This window comes from Haemaphysalis longicornis, unplaced genomic scaffold (assembly GCF_048455015.1).
Source record: "Haemaphysalis longicornis isolate Haplotype H1 unplaced genomic scaffold, Haemaphysalis longicornis Haplotype H1 scaffold_6, whole genome shotgun sequence".
In the NCBI taxonomy this organism is placed as follows: domain Eukaryota; kingdom Metazoa; phylum Arthropoda; class Arachnida; order Ixodida; family Ixodidae; genus Haemaphysalis; species Haemaphysalis longicornis.
In genome coordinates, this window is record NW_027526407.1 from 38,840,576 (window position 1) to 38,854,412 (window position 13,837).

General features: G+C 43.6%; 1 protein-coding gene across 1 annotated transcript in view; it reads left to right on the forward strand.

The window, feature by feature from the left end:
- LOC144142980 (uncharacterized) overlaps window positions 1–13,837 on the forward strand; it is a 71,528-nt gene that overhangs the window by 12,856 nt on the left and 44,835 nt on the right. The window contains exons 7-11 of the mRNA XM_077674806.1: window positions 1,068–1,137; window positions 4,179–4,252; window positions 8,473–8,569; window positions 11,710–11,804; window positions 13,557–13,705. Of these exons, the coding sequence (XP_077530932.1) occupies window positions 1,068–1,137; window positions 4,179–4,252; window positions 8,473–8,569; window positions 11,710–11,804; window positions 13,557–13,705 (485 nt within the window). The remainder of the gene's footprint in view (window positions 1–1,067; window positions 1,138–4,178; window positions 4,253–8,472; window positions 8,570–11,709; window positions 11,805–13,556; window positions 13,706–13,837) is intronic.

Genomic DNA, 13,837 nt, shown 5'->3' on the forward strand with positions numbered 1-13,837 from the left:
CGTTAAATCGAAAGCGCCGCACAAAATTACTTCGTAAAATCGAGATAAAAATACATGGATTTAGCAAAATTTTGGTAGAAAACTGGAAAAAATTCGTTATATCGCGAATTTCATTAAATCGAGGTTCGTTATATCGAGGTTCAACTGTATACCTACTTGTTTTGTGGAGTGTAATTTGCAAGTTCAAGCTGCTTGTACGTTCGCAGGAACTGTGCCGCCAATTTCTTCTTAATTACATTTTATTTATTTCGAGCCGCATGACGAAGTTTAACAATGAAGCCAGAAGATTCCAAAGTAACTGTCTGTAATTGGTGCCGTGTTGTTAAGGTTTTTAGTCCTCAAAAAGTCCCTGGATGTGAAAAGGCAGCTGCGCCCCCCCCCCCCCCCAAAAAAAAAAGTGCTGTGCGAGTTTCTGCCAGCTGAGCATTTGCAAGTGGGATAGGTTCGGAAACATTTGTGCATAGCGCTGGTTTCGTCGTCGAAGTCATTTTTGCGTGTCGCTGGGAGTTGTGTATGGGCGGGTCCTTTTGCAAGCAGAATATCGCAATAGTGTCAACACCTCAACTGTCGCCGTCACCCAAAACAGATGAAGGGCGGTAGGGCTACGAGTTACTGAGATTTAGTGACCGCAGCAGTGTTTTCTGGTGAACACGGCGGTGTTCACGAACAAGAAATGAAAACAGCTTGGCGTGATTTTGCTGCCTGTTAAAAACCCCTTTAAAGAACCCCACTTAATCTTGACCGTGCTGTAAGCCTACACTGTGTAGGTCATTTTCACCCCTCAAGATCAACAAACGAGCACTCCCGATTTCTTTTTTTATCCAAAAAGACGAGATGGCACAGGGTTATATAGAGCTGCATTGTAACTGGAATGCTGCTTGGGGGGTGTTTCTAGATATTGGTAATGATTTGGCGCAATGCATCGCAACAAAGCTCTATCTGCTGCAGTTTTGGAAGCAGTACTTTTCTTTGCAGCACGCTCTGAATGTCAGTGGACACTTTTTTGTCTAATCAAATCGAGTATTTATTCCGTGCATTTGTGAAGCTCGTGTGTTCTTGTCTTGCAGTTGTACTCCAGCAACATGGCTGCACATGCCCGCACAGTCGAAAAAGTCTTCCAGGCTCTTTCTTCACAGAGTAAGTTCTTTATCAAGTTTATATCTAGATTGAAATTTAGGCCCTCCAGGGAGTTGCTTTGCAGAGCAAGTTTCTGATCAAGTCAGGCTGCAAATTTTGGAGCAACTGGGCTGTAGAAATTAGATTTGGAATTTGTGGTTGTGTCTTCTATCCCTTAACACAACTTTTTTAAACAAGCTCTTGTAAATTGCATCTGGCATGCTAATTGCAATCAAGCCAATTACAGCAAATAATTAATGCATACTTAGAAAGGTTGCCTGGCATTGCTAACGTACATGAAGCTCCTTGCCAAAATGCAGTCCTAAATTCACCGTGCTGGTAAAGGCTTCCATGTTATGGTTACGTTAAAGCAAAATAAACAAAGCTGTTTAATAAGCAGTTGATGCTTTATGAGCAAACATAAGCAGGGGTGAGACAGCTGCGCATATTGCGCATATTTGATACCAATTTGTTTTCCTGCGCCAGGCTGCTCCAAAAGCTTGAAAATTTCAAAAATTGCGCCAGAGTGCTCCAAAACAGTCTGAGAGCCAAGGATTTTAACTCTCCCGTCAGTTCCAGCGCGGAAAAATGCTTACTGACGGCATAATTTTCCAGCAACCCCAAGGTGATGCTGGTTGTAAAGGTTTAATTGATTGATCATTCCACAAAAAACCTGCATAAAATTGTCCCCGAGGTAGTTTTTTCGAAAGTCACAATGGCGGGTTGCACATGTTATATTCTGTGCGTTTTTAAAATTCTCCCATCAAAAGCCATTGCCAAGACCTGTAGAAAAAATGCCTATGTGTGCTGAGGCGTAAAACCGCTTGTGCAAGTTGATGAAAAAACGGCAATTTTTCGAGCGCCATATCAACGCAACGACACTACTGGGCGTCGCCATTTTGGTGTGGTGAACATTTGAAAACATGACCGCCGGGCGAAGCAGTTCTTTGTGGTTCAGGCAGAGCGCTCTTCGGCGATTTCTACCTTGGTTTTAGTTATGGGGGTGGCTGGGTCTACATTTAGTCGTTTGATCGTTTGCGGGAAGGGGCGCGACTCAAAAGACGGGAGCTCCTCAAAAACAACATGGCGCCCGCGAATTCGCCGTGTTTCGGCCTTGAGTGTGAGGCCGGTACGTGCTTGAAGTGAAATTTCGGACTCATTGCTGTGTTATAAAACTCTAAGTTATTGCTGCCTTTCCCAGCGGACTTGCGAGCGACGGTAATGGGACCATTGACGCTGCAGAAGGGGCGGCGCAGGCTACATCGCCGCAAAATGTTCAAGCAGTGTTCGATACCGGGACGGGCTAGTAGTAATGGTTCATCTATCTGAAGTCAAATTTATTGCCAAAAGAAGGGAGGTGGATAAACATACCAACGTTACTCAGATTACGATTGTAGTGAACATGCACCTTGGGGAATGAAATGGGAGGGCTGGTGGGGTGCGACGACTGTGACCTCGCTTTGCGCAGCTTTGGTCGTGGTTCTACACTTGAGCGTAAAGAGGAGTCTGGGATTACAAAAATAATAATTTCAGGATTCATATGAAAAGAAAAATGACTTACGATTGTTTAGTTTTGCAATTCGATATTATCAATGATAGAGCCTTAAAATTTAAAAATGGCTAGTAAAAAGGTAGTGCAGTTCGTACCTTGTGATACTCTGGTAGAAAAACTATTGAAAGGCAGTTTCAGTGTTATGTATGTTCAAAACCGATTAAAAAGTGCACTTTCCCCCCGTGAGTTGCCAAAAATTTGATTTTTTAGGCTCCTAAGGTGACATAATAAATGTCGCTCTTCTGCTCCAAATCAAGGTTCTTCTGCTCCAAAATAGATATTTCGCTGCTCCAAAAACTGCTCCCAAATCTGATTCAGCTGTCTCATCCCTGCATAAGTTGTCTGTAGCTAATTATTCAAGCAGGAAAGCTTTAGGTGAAGCACTGTTGGGGGCACACTATGAATTTATGGTCATCCCTTAGGCAGTACAGCTTAGGCAAATAGTGGTGCATTGGAATGTAGCATGCACCATCTGTACTTTGTTACAGCAGGCTTACGATGGCACGTTTACTGGTGTAATATCACGAACTCGCCCTGTAGGGTAGTTACAAAATTTATTATGAAGCCGTTTATGAAGCCGTCTGTTTGAATGCAAAAATACCTGGGGCAGTTGTCTGCTTACGTGCTTTGAAGGCAGAGGCTTATGAACTGTAGGGTAGTTACAAAATTTATTATGAAGCCGTTGTCTGTTTGAATGCAAAAGTCTGCTTACGTGCTTTGAAGGCAGAGGCTTGTGAACAAGCGACAAGTTTTTTCTTTCGGCGTGAATGGCTTCGACCAGCTTCTTTTCAACTGCGCAATATTTACATCTCTTTCTTCGATTTCATTTTGTCGCCTTACGGTGCGAATTACGTCAGCAAGCAGACTGGCACTCGCTTCCCTAGAATTGGGGTTCTGCGAGACTGGTGCGCATCTGTTCTACTCGTGTTCCATCACTTTTAGTTGCCACGCGATGCGCACCATTCTACAACTTTTGCGTATCCAATTCGTAGTGCTGTGAATTTCGGGAAGCAGTCACATTATCTCTTCAAAGTTCCCAATTCCTGGCCAATCCCCCAAGTGGGCATGTCTCCTGAAGAAAGAAGCAGCAACGATAGCAACTTTTGTTGTATTGGTGGCAACGTGCGGAGATGGGACAGTATTTTCCAATATAGAGAAATACGTAAGAATAAATGAGAATAAAGAGAAGGAAAGTGGCGATAGCGTAGTTGATACACAGCTGGGCTGCTTCTCTGCAGATGCAGATTCAAATTTTTTATTCTTGCTTTATCCCGCGGCAGCCATTTTGTTGACGGACAACAATAACAATGACGCTTTTTCACAATTATTGCACTATGGGTGGGAGATTGGAGCCTCGACAAAGTGAAAATCACGGTAACAAAAAGAACTCCGAGTTTTAGTTTGGTGTGTCGACAGCGGTGTGTCTAGGGCTGTTTGTAGACACGAGCGCAGCTTAGTTTTGAAGTTTCTGCACCATGCAAGGGAATTTGGTCTCTTTGTTCGTTTTCAGAGGAGGCTCTGAAGGACAAAAACCGCCTACTCGCCGCAGAGCTGCGCAGCTGCAAGAAGGAGTTGGACGAAAAGGTGTCATTGCTTACCGCATCGTTTCTTATCCGTAAATTTTTGGCAAAGGTATGGATGCAATTGACTGGCTAGCATGAAAGTGAGTGTTGCGTACCTGCCAGGTTTCCCGAATTTTCCTGGAGACTCCCGACTTTTCATGGTTTTGTACGATTGTACGACCGAAACAAAAATCTCCCGAAAACGCACTTGTCTCTGGCCAAATGTTTTTCCCAGTCTGGCCACAATGCGCCGGAGGTACACCTGAACCCGACACCAATCATCATCGTTATCAGTGAAGTGCTTAAAAAGCGTAGTCGACCATGCGCAGACGGTGAACCTGTTCGTCCCATTGTTAGTTTACTGTTGATGGAAGCGCAGCGCCACCACCGCTTTCATTTACGCACGAGCACGGCCGTTCTGGACGGCAGTTCTGAAGATTTAGCAAGTCTCCAGTGGTGTAGCTTGTTGTTAGTTTAGACGAAAGAACAAAACAGTTCAGTTCGTGCTGTTTTGTATTGCGCTTGCACTACTATTTCCAGGACTTTCTGAAAGGGGCGGCCAAACTACCAACAAGCTACACTTAAGTGGTGTAGCTTGTTGGTAGTTTGGACGAAGAAACCATTCATTTCCTGCTATGTTGTAAGTAAATAAAAAAAGTCTGTAAGGATTCTGTTGTTGCTACAACCTCCCCCGCCCCCCCCCCCCCCCCCCCCCCCCCCGCCCCTCCGGTCAGATCTCCCTAATGCCATCCCGGCAAACCTGGCAGGTATGGTGTTGAAAGGACTTGCACGAGTGACTCATTCGAAGCGGCCATGAAAGCAAAATACTTGTCTCATTCATTTTAGGGGGGGACAAAGGTCTTAAAACAACCTCTTTTAAATTTTAAGTGAACTTTGTGAAACTCGTCAGTCTTGCTGTTTTCTTCCCCCTGATTTCAAACATGCCATTATTTTTCCAGTTGGTCAGTTAGTTACCAAGAAAATTAGAGGTAATTAGCCATTTCTGATCAAACGTAGACAAAGCAGTGTTGTTAGTCTTAAAACTAATTTTTACATTTTCCGATACAATGAACCCTGGTGAATGCAATAATCGAAGCAGTTTTTTGATGCGTTGCTTGGAACTAATTTCACAGGTCATTAAACTTTGTTGGCACCAGTGGCAAGGAACCATTTTGAGTGCCCATTTCAAACAACACCAAAGTTTAATGAGCTGTAAAATCAGTTCCAAGCAATGCATAAAAGATCTGCTTCGATTATTGCATTTTTACATCGCATTTTTAATTTTTACATTTTCCAATACTATGAAGTATTGGAAAGTGTAAAAATTAGTTTTAAGACTAACACTGTTTTGGCTATTGCTACTCCAAAAATTTCTAATTATCTCTAATTTTCTTGGTAACTACTTGACCAACTAGAAAAATAATGGCATGCTTGAAATCGGTGGGGAAAAGCAGCAAGACTGACAAGTTTCACAGAGTTTACTTAAAACTTAAAGTTGTTTTAAGACAAGTGTCCCCCCTTTAAAAGACTGCTGCACCTCAATAACAGTGACACCAATTTTATCGTAAACTTCAGACAATCGAGATATCGAAAAAAACCTGAAGCAGTGGCAACTTCCCAGTTTTTCTGGCGATTTCAATGTGACGTAGCAGGATCTTTTTAGTGCAAATGGCAACCGCCAATCTAAGCCACTTCCAGGCAGTGATGTTCTGTACTGAGAAGGAAAATTTCCATGTCTAGGTTCAGAAATCCCATATTTTTGGCATTTTTTCCCGCAGTTTTCTCAAGAATTTCTTCCAAGTTTCTCTGCATCCTCTTTGTGCGGCTGATGGATCGTTACGTAAATTCCTGTTCAGTTTTGGGTGTTAGCCAGCACCACCTACGTCTACTTTACGTAGCCTCAATTCCGGACGCAGACTGCCCTTGAGAGAATCAGTTTCAGCGTGAACTGAATTCCACTACATCTGCCGAACAGGAGCATTTGGCTACGCATTTCACATTTTGTACCAAACAGCATGCTTATACTTGTGCTACACATATACTAAAAATGACATAAGTGCTTAATGCCTCAAGTTCTAATGCCATTAATTCGCTGCTACACGCAAAAGTCTAATGCCATTTGCTGTAATGTCATTTTTGGTTGAAGGAGTTCTGCACAACTCATTCGCCTTCACGAACGCCTTAAATCTGCCTACTCTCAAACGCGATAGGCACCAAATGAAACCATCGAAACTCTCAGCACCAGAGTGTTGACACGGAAACATAGCTGAACTTCGAAATAAGACAGTTTTTTGGTCACTCTTGGCGGCGAAGTTCTCAAAAAGAAGGTCACTGAAACAGCGGCGAAAGGCAAAACATTGAGCTACTTATTGTTCTGAATATTTCAGATTTGGCTACCGTTTGAGTAGCTAGATCATAGCAGAACAAAGCAAAAGAGAACAATCAACGCATGCGACATCTTGATATAAAATACAGCTGTGTAATTAGAGTAAATACTCAGAGTTTGCAGGAGGTTGGTTAAAGCAGCCTACGCTCAAACGACTTTGTCCAAAGCACCCTGCATTGTAAATTGCAACCATGGCATGCTCTTACTGTGGACAGATTCAACCATAGTGGTGTGCTGCAATTTTCAAAAAGCAAGCTCGTTGAAGGTTGGGCTCTGTAGCTTCGGATTAAAGGGGCCCTGAAACAAAATACGGGGTCATTTAATTTGGAAGGACTGGTGTTTGGTACCTCACTCAGCTCTGTTGCAGCTTTGAGGGATGTTTTTTCACTCACACACACACAAAAAACGCACAAAATATTGAAAAAACTCAAATTTTGTGCCACGGGGACATAATATGTGTATGACAGCTGCATCTTACCGGTACTCACCTACGGGGCAGAAACTTGGGAGGCTCACTGAGAGGGTTCAACTTAAATTGAGAACGACTCAGAGTGCAATGGAGCGGAAAATGATAGGTGTAACATTAAGGGACAATAAAAGAGAGTGGAGTGGGTCAGGGGACAAACGCGTGTTAAGGACGTATTAGTAGAAATTAAGAAATGTGTGGGTGCAGGGCATGTAATGCAAAGGCAAGATAACCGTTGGTCATTAAGGGTAACAGAGTGGATGCCTAGAGAAGGCAAGTGTGGCAGGGGGCGGCAGAAAGTTAGATGGGCTAATGAGATCAAGAAGTTTGCGGTGATACATTGGTCGTAGTTAGCACAGGACCGGGATAAGCGGAGATCCATGGGAGAGGCCTTTGCCCTGCAGCGGGTGTAGATAGGTTGATGATGATTATGACTGTAAAAAATTTACGTGCTAGCTGCACATTAGCATTCCAGTAATACAACTAGATGGAACTAGAAAACCCACTACTATCGCTGAGTCATGTTTCTTGGTGGTCGTTTAGGCCAGTGGTCACCAATCGCGCAAACACACAAGATTCTGTCGCAAGACTCGTGGCATCACAGAGATTTTGCGGTAGAGTGGCTGGGGAGGCAAGACTGCTTCATCTGTTTTGCTTGACGTCTACCGTATTTTCTGGTCTATTAGTCGCACTTCCCTCAAAACAACACTTTTTTAAGTCGCATCGGTGTATAAGACGCACCGGTGTAGAAAGCGCACTTGTAAATGAGGTAAACTCATAGAGGATCAGTTCGTTATAAAGTGCGGTGAAAGTAACGGTTGCGGCAACCGCCACCTCTGATTGCATCCCCTGGTAAGCAGTGCTAGACACATGCATTTACCGTCCAAAGTCTAGACAGAACTAACTTCTCATAAATGGTTTACTGATACACACAGATGGCATGTACTTACAGATGGCGTTTAGGCAAAACCATCGAAGCCTTGTTCCTCCGACTCGCTAACAAATAATTCATTCATTTAGGACATAGAGCTGTGTCTCTTAATGTGTGCTGACATCGCGCAGCACACAGGGACATTTTCGATCACAGACCACGCGTGGCCGCCACGCACCGGATTTATTCCACACATAAGTCGCACCAGTGGATAACCCGCACCAGCGAAAATTTCAGAAAAAAAACTGCGACTTATACACCGAAAAATACGGTAGCTTATTTGTTTGTAGTTTGCGATAAGATAGGCATCATTGTTAAAGGACCAAGCAGTCTTTTTAATGAAAATGAACTAATCTTGTATGTTGTCTTTGTGGCCCCTTTAGCAATTCTTTAGTTTAGGATTGATGCATCTTGTGTCCTCGTGGTGCAAAAACAGCAATCCTTTAAACTTCCACTCAGTCGCAGCAGTACGAGACCGCCGTGTCGCAGAGGCAGACTTGGGAAAGTCGTCATCAGAAGTTGGAAGAAAGCATGGAGCAGCTCAATGCCGAAATTGGTGAGGCCGATTTTGTGCGAGTTGTTAAATAATTGACTGCGTATTTGCTTGCTTCCCTGCAAATGTCGCTGAAAGACTGTGTGACCTTTGCCCCCTGGCCGCGCAGTGACCTGTCTTCTCTCCCACCTTTCTCAGTCCTGCCACGACGAATGCAGTGGACGTTTTTAAGTGCAGAGCACTTTAGGCGCTCGCCTTGTTGTTGTAGCTCGCTCGATGGACCCAAGTAGAGGCACACGGCGTTCCGTCGTAGTGGCTATCGTTGTGGCGTAGCCAGAGGCTTCGGAAGCCAACCGGTTTATATAGTCATATGCATTCGAAACTCGTGAACCGCTGGTGCTTGTCATACGTCTCCCTGTTTTTTAGGGAAAAGAAAACTGCAGGTAGATTTGAGGCAAAATATACGTTATTACCCAGCAGTGCCAGCATTCATTTAGTTAAGAACGCTCATTGGGTTGGTTTTTACTAAGCGAAAAAAAGTGGCAGTGCAACACGGTCACGTGCGGGAGGAAAAGCAAGCACAAACAGAACTCCCGCTGGTGCAGTTTCAGGCAGGGGGCGCGCGAGCACTGCGAAGGCAGTAAATTTGAACTGCATTGGGTGGTAGCAGTGAGCGCATAACAGCACTACAGCCCATTATGGCGAATCACTGCTCTGCACGTCCGACAGCTTTCACATCGAGTGGAACGAGTTTATTTTTTTCTCAGTTCAGTTCAATTTTCTTGCGTTTGCCTTACTCTGGTGCCGTCAAGCTTGTCGCAGCTTGAGATTTTTTTGTTTGATGAGTGTTTGCTGTTGTCTTCCTCCCTTTTTACACTGTTCCTAATGCTAATGCTATCGCAGGAAGCACTCCCACGTGTATTTTTCAATAACGGAAGACTGCCTTTTTCAGTTTAATGCAGTGGACTCTCGTTAAAACAAAAACACGTCATTTGAATTCTCGCTGTGTTTACAGGTTTTGGAGGTCCTAACTGCAGCTCATTGAGAAGAAGTTATCTCTTTTTAATGAAGTGGTGCCTATGACGAAGTCAGTTTTCTGCACCAAGGGCTTCATTGTGATAAGCGTTTACTGTACCTACATTTTGCATGAAGCATGTGTAACGTTTTCTTTCTTTGTATATCTTTTTTTTTTATTATTTTTTTTAAGCGGTGTTGACATGAGGTATGTCGGCAGTTTTACAAGCTTGGAACAATCTTGCCTACGTATACTTTGTGTTCGAGCTTTCTTTCAGCTGTTTCTTGGCCCCGCTTCAATTGAGTGACAAAGAGACACAATATTCTCGCGTTTAGGTATAGTGTGGCTTCAGAAGTTCTGAGCGTCAAGTTAGATTTAAGGGAAGTTCAATGAAGCCGTTGACCATGCCATTTCATCTACTCAGCAGAGAAAAGTCAAAAACAAAAAAGTTATGATGTATAGAGTAAATATATTGATGCTCTTCAATAATAGATACAAATGGGTTTTCGCATGTGCCTATAAGTGCAGAAGTCAAGCTAAAAGGCAGATGAAAGCACAGGCTGTTACCCAAAAGTTAGCTGTTGTTCCTGTTTACTACTTCCAACTGGTTGGGGACAGTGGGGGGATGTTTATGAGCTGATGGGCCATTTGACAATCAAATCCACTGCTGTCGTCTTGACTTTATGCCTGTTATGTAAGGCACTGATGCGTAGAAAGCGCCGTTTTATCTCAACTACTGGCACTGTGCTGCTCTTCAGCTAGAACTGTTCCTGTCAAAGCATTTTAATAAGGCAACTTCTATCCCTGAAGAGTAGCAACATTTAGAATAGACAACAGCACCATCAGTTACTTGTGTAACTTGGTAGTAAGTGGTCTGTATTGTCAGTTTAGTTTAAACCTTGCTGGAAGCTTGAAGGCATATTTGTTCTCATGCCGTATTAGAAACCCCAACCATGGAATGCTTTTACCATGGTGCATTCACACAACGCTTCGCCCCTGGGAGGCTTTAAATCTGCTTGCACACAACCAGGTTACAACCCAATTGACAAGATTAGCTCGTAAAAAGTGTCCTTCGGCTTCTTTTTGAAGATGCCATGCAGACAAAATATAAGTTTCGTTTATACGAAAGATTTCGTGTTTCATAGTGCCCTCAGCGCTTGTTGGGCAGCAAATGATGCTGTATTCACTGAGAAATTAATCAATTTGGGTTAAAATTTTGAATTCTCCCGCCAAATCGTGCGTTTTTGGGACGTCTGCCATGAAGTCACAAGTGCGCGCATTCAAACGAACTTCCAGTGCGACATTAGGCTCTGGAGCCTTGCTTTCTGTCAGTCCTCTGAGATGGCGCTACCATAGTCAGCCGCGGACCATTGTCCACCGTTGCTTTGGTTTTGGCCGTATCTGCCCCCAGCTTGTTTTTGTTATGGTAGAAAGTAATTGTTTCGTGAAACATGGGCTCTGCTCGACATACAGGGACATGTAAGACAACGTCGCTTGTGCCAATCGGCCAGTGTCGTGTAAGACAACTGCGAAGCGGTTGACTGCTGTGCAGCCAAAACAAGCGTAGTGTGCCCAGTACCAACAGCAGTGTGCATCCGTACTTATTTGTTTACGGGTATTTTCCTAACTTTCATTTTTTACCGCACCATTCTTACTGCTGTAAAATGAATATGCATTATTAGGCACAAATAGCTCGTTCGACGACCTTATAAGCCGTGCCTAATTTGCGTTTGCTTTTGCCGGCCTCAGCCAATCGCAGGGCACATATGACATCATCGGTTCTGTTGAAGGAATTGAGCTAGTGGGTCGCATGGCCATTCCCTTTTTTTCTGATTACATAGCTTATTTGAGCGAAGTGTGCGTTAAAAGTGGTGTCAGTATGATTCTAATGAGGCAACCTTTCGAATGTACCAAACTTGTGTTTTGTCTGCATGGCCCATTTAAGGAAAGCCTTAAATCTCTGTATCAGGCGCGCGGGTTGTGAGGTACAAAAAACAGGGGATCTGAAAAAGGGTTGAAGTTGCATGAGCTCGAAATTCCGTGGAAGGAAAAAGAAATAGCAGTGCCCGAGTTCACCGCAGATTTCCACAGCAGTTCAGCAGAAGGTCCAACTTGGCTTTCGCCTTCACGTTCTTGGAAAAGTTCTAAGCGTTCCCTGTGATTTCCCTCTTTCCCTTTGCGTGCGCAGAAAGATACCGGAACAAGAACGACAGCTTGGTCAAGAGCAACACTGAGGTGCTTGCACGGCTCGATAGTCGGTCCCGTGAGCTGAAGAAGGAAGAGGTTTGTGTGGCTCATTAGCGTTGTACCACGTACACTAACCCGCGAAGTGCAACTCGGGGAACTTGCCTAGTAGCGGAACAGTGGCCGTTTGTTGGTGACCGTCGCACATAGCTTTGTGCAGTCTTTGTCAAAAGATCTCGGCCGTGCCAAAAGTCTCGGCGCCGCAAAGAGTTCAACGCAAAGGCTTTACCTTCGGGTGTGAGCAAGTGATTCGATAACGGTAAGAAAGAATTCTTGCACGAACTTTTTGGCTTAAAACGTTTTGTCATTTGTTGGCTGCTGTTGCGTGTTAGTTTTGTGCAGTCTTTGTTAGAAGTTTGTAGTAGCTGTGCCAAAAGTTTTGTCACCACAAAGAATTGTAATCCCGGCTGCGGCGGCCGCTTTTCTGATGGAGGTGAAAGCAAAAACGCCCGTGTGTACAAGATTTCAGCACGCGTTAAAGATCCCCAGGAGGTCAAAATTAATCTTCAGCCCTCCACCACGCCGTGCCTCATCGCCTGCATTGCGTCGGCACGCTAAACCCTAAAATCAATCGAGAAAGCTTAACCTTCAAGTTTGAGTAGGTTATTCGATGACAGTAAAAAAGAATGCTTTCACCTCTCTTTTGGCGCAAAACGTTTGAGCCTCACTCAAAAGGAAAGCTTGTGCGTTGAATTCTTTGCAGAGGATCAACTTTGTTCATGACTTTTGAAGACTATTTTTTTTTACCAGTCAGCTCAGTAATGTTTGGAGTGAATGTTTGGAGAGGATTGTCGCTTCATTTTCTTTTTGTGCACATGTATAGAGCACTCATGCATGACAACACTTCTATTTTTTTTGCAAGAAATTTATAGCGAAGAATTATTACGTGCACTGTATTCCAGGGGCCACAATCCTAGAACCACAAATTTAAACGCAGCCTCAGTGGGGAGCATCTAAGTTCAACAAAATGAAATGTGGAATTGTATTTCAACCTGTGCCACGATTAAAAAAGAAAGCTGCTGCTACGCCGATCTTAGCCTTAGTTTCTTAGGTTTGTTTCTTTAAGGGGGGGACATTGCTCTTAAAACAGCTTCCTTTAATTGCTAAGTAAACTCACTTTTGTCAGTCTTCCTGCTTTTTCCCCGCTGATTTCAAATATGCCATTATTTTTTGATCAGTCAGATAGTTCCCAAGATAATTAGAGATAAAGAGCCAATTTTGGAGGAACAATCGACAAAACAGTGTTGGTCATAAAACTGTAATGTTTATATTTTTCAATACTATGAACTCTGGTGAACGCAATAAGAGAAGCGGTGTTTTGGTGCACTGCTTGGAACTAATTTTACAGCTCATTGAACTTTGGTGGCACCAGTTGCAAAGAACCATTTCGAATGCCCATTTCAAACACCAAAGTTTAATGGGCTGTAAAATTAGTTCCTAGCAGTGCACCAAAAAGCCGGTTCTCTTATTGCATTCACAAGGGTTCATAGTATTTGAAAACATAAAGATTACAGTTTTGGGGATAAGAGTTTTGTCTATTGTTCCTTTAAAAATGGCTAATTATCACTAATTATCTTGGGAACTAATTCACTGACTCAAAAAATAATGGCATATTTGAACGCTGTGGGAAAAAAGCAGCGAGATTGGCAAGCTTCACAGAGTTTACTTAAAAATTAAAAAAAAAAATTTTTTGAGAGCCATTTCCTCTCTTACAACGTTAAGAACAGTGCAAATCAGTGACCTTGCCAATCTCATCTTTGTTTAATTCGTTGATTCGCTGTTTGCCTGCAGGAGAAGTATGCCAAGCTCATGTCAAAAGTGCGAGGGCTCCACGGCACCGTTCGCAACCCGGATGACTTCAAAGATCCGTCCGAAGCTGTGGAGGTCGTGGAGGCCGCTTTCAATCAGCTCTCCATAGACTGCAACACCCTGCGTGAAAAGTGAGATATCGGTTGATGGTTGATGTGTGATATCAGTTGATGTATGAATTGGTTAAAATGTTTGTTGCTTGGGGTGAGCGGTACTGGTGGCAATGTTGCTGGGACTGGCTTGGGACTGGCTTTGCTCTTTTG